The 1,784-nt window shown below is 53.7% G+C and overlaps 1 protein-coding gene across 1 annotated transcript in view; it reads left to right on the top strand.

Annotated features, from left to right (window-relative positions):
- LOC112078820 (unconventional myosin-X-like) overlaps positions 1-1,290 on the top strand; it is a gene marked incomplete at its 5' end in the record, with an annotated part of 3,468 nt that extends 2,178 nt beyond the window's left edge. Inside the window, 3 exons of the mRNA XM_024144940.2 lie at positions 144-332; positions 654-811; positions 1,017-1,290. Coding sequence (XP_024000708.2) covers positions 144-332; positions 654-811; positions 1,017-1,208 — 539 coding nt within the window. The remainder of the gene's footprint in view (positions 1-143; positions 333-653; positions 812-1,016) is intronic.
- Positions 1,291-1,784: the final 494 nt, after the last annotated feature.

Genomic DNA, 1,784 nt, shown 5'->3' with positions numbered 1-1,784 from the left:
CCCTTCTCTCTCTCTCCCCAGGTTGGCTTCACAAGGAGGTGAGGGCTAAGAGTCTAGTTAACCCTTCTCTCTCTCTCCCCAGGTTGGCTTCACAAAGAGGTGAGGGCTAAGAGTCTAGTTAACCCTTCTCTCTCTCTCCCCAGGTTGGCTTCACAAGGAGGTGAGGGCTAAGAGCACTAGTCTGAAGCTGAAAAAGAGGTGGTTTGTCTTAACCTCTAACTCTCTGGATTACTACAAGTCTTCAGAGCGCAGTGTGTCCAAGCTGGGGACCCTGGTCCTCAACAGTCTCTGCTCTGTGGTCCAGCCCGACGAGAAGGTCTTCAAGGACACAGGTAAGGGTAGAGACTGAGAACAGGACACGGGTCAAAGGTAGTGTTCAATGACACAAACACATCTGGGACCAGGCTAATGCATTCCAGCAAGAATGTATCTGTCTACCATCATAGCATATATATATTATTTGAATGCTCCTTGAGTCACTCAGTATGTGTCAAGATAGTGAACTAGGAAATAGGAACTAGGAAATAGTGAACTAGGAAATAGGAACTAGGAAAAAGGAAATAGGAACTAGGAAATAAGGGGCCATTTGTTTTGTGATGCAGCCCCAGACTTTTCTACGTTCTTAAACTTCCTTCCTGTCTCTCCCCCTCCAGGTTACTGGAGCATCGTCGTCCACGGCCGTAAACACTCGTACCACCTCTACACCAAACTACTGAACGAGGCTATGCGCTGGGCGTCGGCCATACAGGGGGCTGTCGACAGCAAGGCTCCCATAGAGACACCCACGCAGCAACTCATCAGGGACATCAAGGTACAGCCAATCACCAGTCTGCATACTGAGATGTGGTCATGTTATGTCAGGTGAAGCCTGGTCCCAGATCTGTTTGTGCGATCTTAATCCGCCATTGTTATATTGTTGGCTACAAAGAGAGGGACCCGGCTCAGGAGATGGTAGTGATGATGAAGGAACGTGAGGCATACCTCTGACCTTTAACCCCTGACCTTCGCCCCCCCAGGAGAGCAGTCTGAACGTGGAGGCCGTGGATCAGACGTACTGGAGGAACCCTATCCTCAGATATACCCAGCACCCCCTCCACGCCCCCCTGCTGCCTCTGCCTTACGGGGAGGTCAACATCCACCGTGAGTTGTCCACCTATAAGAGCCTGGACGGACTTATTACAGCTAGTTTATATTTTACAAGGACTTGATTTACTTCTTTTAACTCCTGGTGGAGCAGCAACGGGTGTCGTTTATTTGACTACAGTTGTCTTAACCATTTTGATAGAAATTAAATGCATAAAGCAGTGACCACCATAACTCTCCCTTTCACGCTCTCGCTCTCCCCCTCTCTCGCTCTCCCCCCCTCTCCGCTCTCCCCTCTCTCGCTCCCCCCCCCCTCTCTCGCTCCCCCCCCTCTCTCGCTCCCTCCCCCTCTCTCGCTCTCCCCCTCCTCGCTCTCCCCCCTCTCGCTCTCCCCCTACTCTCGCTCCTCCCTCTCGTCGCCTCCCCCTCTCTTGCTCTCCCCCTTTCCTCCGCTATCCCCGGCCTCCTCTTCGCTCTCCCCCTTTCTCCTCCTCCCCCTTTATCGCTTCTCCCCCTTTAGCGCTTCTCCCCCTCTCTCGCTCTCTCGCTCTCCCCTCGCTCGCTCCCCCTCCTTCTCGCTCTTCCCCTCCTTCGGCCTCTCCCCCTCTCCGCTCTCTGCTCTCCCCCTCTTCCCGCTCTCTCGCTCTTCCCCCAATCTCCCCTTTCTCGCTCTCCCCCTTAAACCTCTCGCTCTCCCCCTC

The sequence above is a fragment of the Salvelinus sp. IW2-2015 genome, unplaced genomic scaffold, assembly GCF_002910315.2.
Source record: "Salvelinus sp. IW2-2015 unplaced genomic scaffold, ASM291031v2 Un_scaffold6340, whole genome shotgun sequence".
In the NCBI taxonomy this organism is placed as follows: Eukaryota; Metazoa; Chordata; class Actinopteri; order Salmoniformes; family Salmonidae; genus Salvelinus; species Salvelinus sp. IW2-2015.
This window is presented reverse-complemented; position numbering and strand designations above follow the sequence as displayed.